We start from the raw sequence: 1,182 nt of genomic DNA on the forward strand, positions 1-1,182 counted from the left end.
CAATTCGGCACATCGAGAGAGGGGTGGGAGAGGGGACAGGGTCCCCACCTGCACGAGCAGGATCTTGGAACGAACGATCAGGGACACAGGGGAACGGGAGCGGGGAGCGCATCGCGACACGGAGGGGGGCTGGGCAGGGTTCACCCACACGACAGGGTCCCAGGGATTCCTCTCTCGTATAGGACAGGTTGCACCCGGCGGCACGGGGGCAGGCGCGGGCCTCCTACTGGTTGCGCTCTCCTAGTTCTCCTGCTCCTGACAAGGGACAGCGACAGGCTCGCAGCACGGTGGACTCCCTATTCCACTGGCGATCTCTCTCGACTAGCGACCTTCCTCCGGCTTCTCACCAGCAGTCTCTCACTACCACGGGCACACTGACAGAGGCGGCCAAAAGGCTCACGTGGGTGGCAGGGCGGTGATAGGAGTCTCCCACTCTGTGGGCTTCGCTAGAGGTGCGGCCCCTGCGCGTGTCCTCGCCCTTGCGTGTGTGTGTGTGTGTGTGTGTGTGTGTGTGTGTGTGTGTGTGTGTGTGTGTGTGTGTGTGTGTGTGTGTGTGTGTGTGTGTGTGTGTGTGTGTGTGTGTGTGTGTGTGTGTGTGTCTGCGGGCGCTGTGCGAGCCGCCCTGAACGACCACAATGTTGAGCGCGCTCGAGCACCGAAGCACCGCGAGCGCCGGCGAGCACCACCGCCCCGCGCCTTGGCGTGGGTCGGTGCTGTGAGAGAGAGTTCTTCTCGTTGAATTCTTTCAAGGACTGCACCGCTCCCGGCGGCCCGCTCACTACAGCTTCCGCCGGCCGCTGTCCATGACAGACGACTCATCCGACGCACGCTTCGAGCGGGCGCTGAGCGCCCGATCGGAGCTCGCGCCGGACGAGGCTGTCGCGCTCGCCCGCCTCTCTCTCGAGGAGCTCTCGATCGACAGGGCGCTCGAGCGGTGCTCGCAGCTCATCTGCGGCCGACCGGCGCCGCCAAAGACTGCGGCTCCGTCCTCGGTGTGTGGACTGGTTTGGAAGACGGGCGACATCGTCTACCACTGCCGAACCTGCGGCATGGACCCGTCCTGCGCCATCTGCCACGACTGCTTCCTCAACTCGGACCACACGGGCCACGACTTTTGGATGTTCTCGTCGGGCGGAGGCTGCTGCGACTGCGGAGACGTCGAGGCGTGGAAGCCCTCCGGCT

At 64.8% G+C, this 1,182-nt stretch overlaps 1 protein-coding gene across 1 annotated transcript; it reads left to right on the forward strand.

Annotated features, from left to right (window-relative positions):
• Positions 1-803: 803 nt before the first annotated feature.
• EMIHUDRAFT_259563 (hypothetical protein) lies at positions 804-1,165 on the forward strand (the record flags this gene model as incomplete). Its single annotated transcript, XM_005756957.1, has 1 exon — positions 804-1,165. A coding segment is annotated over one exon (362 nt), but the record flags the coding sequence as incomplete, so codon positions are not given.
• Positions 1,166-1,182: the final 17 nt, after the last annotated feature.

Source organism: Emiliania huxleyi (assembly GCF_000372725.1).
Source record: "Emiliania huxleyi CCMP1516 unplaced genomic scaffold EMIHUscaffold_9399, whole genome shotgun sequence".
Taxonomy (NCBI): Eukaryota; Haptophyta; order Isochrysidales; family Noelaerhabdaceae; genus Emiliania; species Emiliania huxleyi.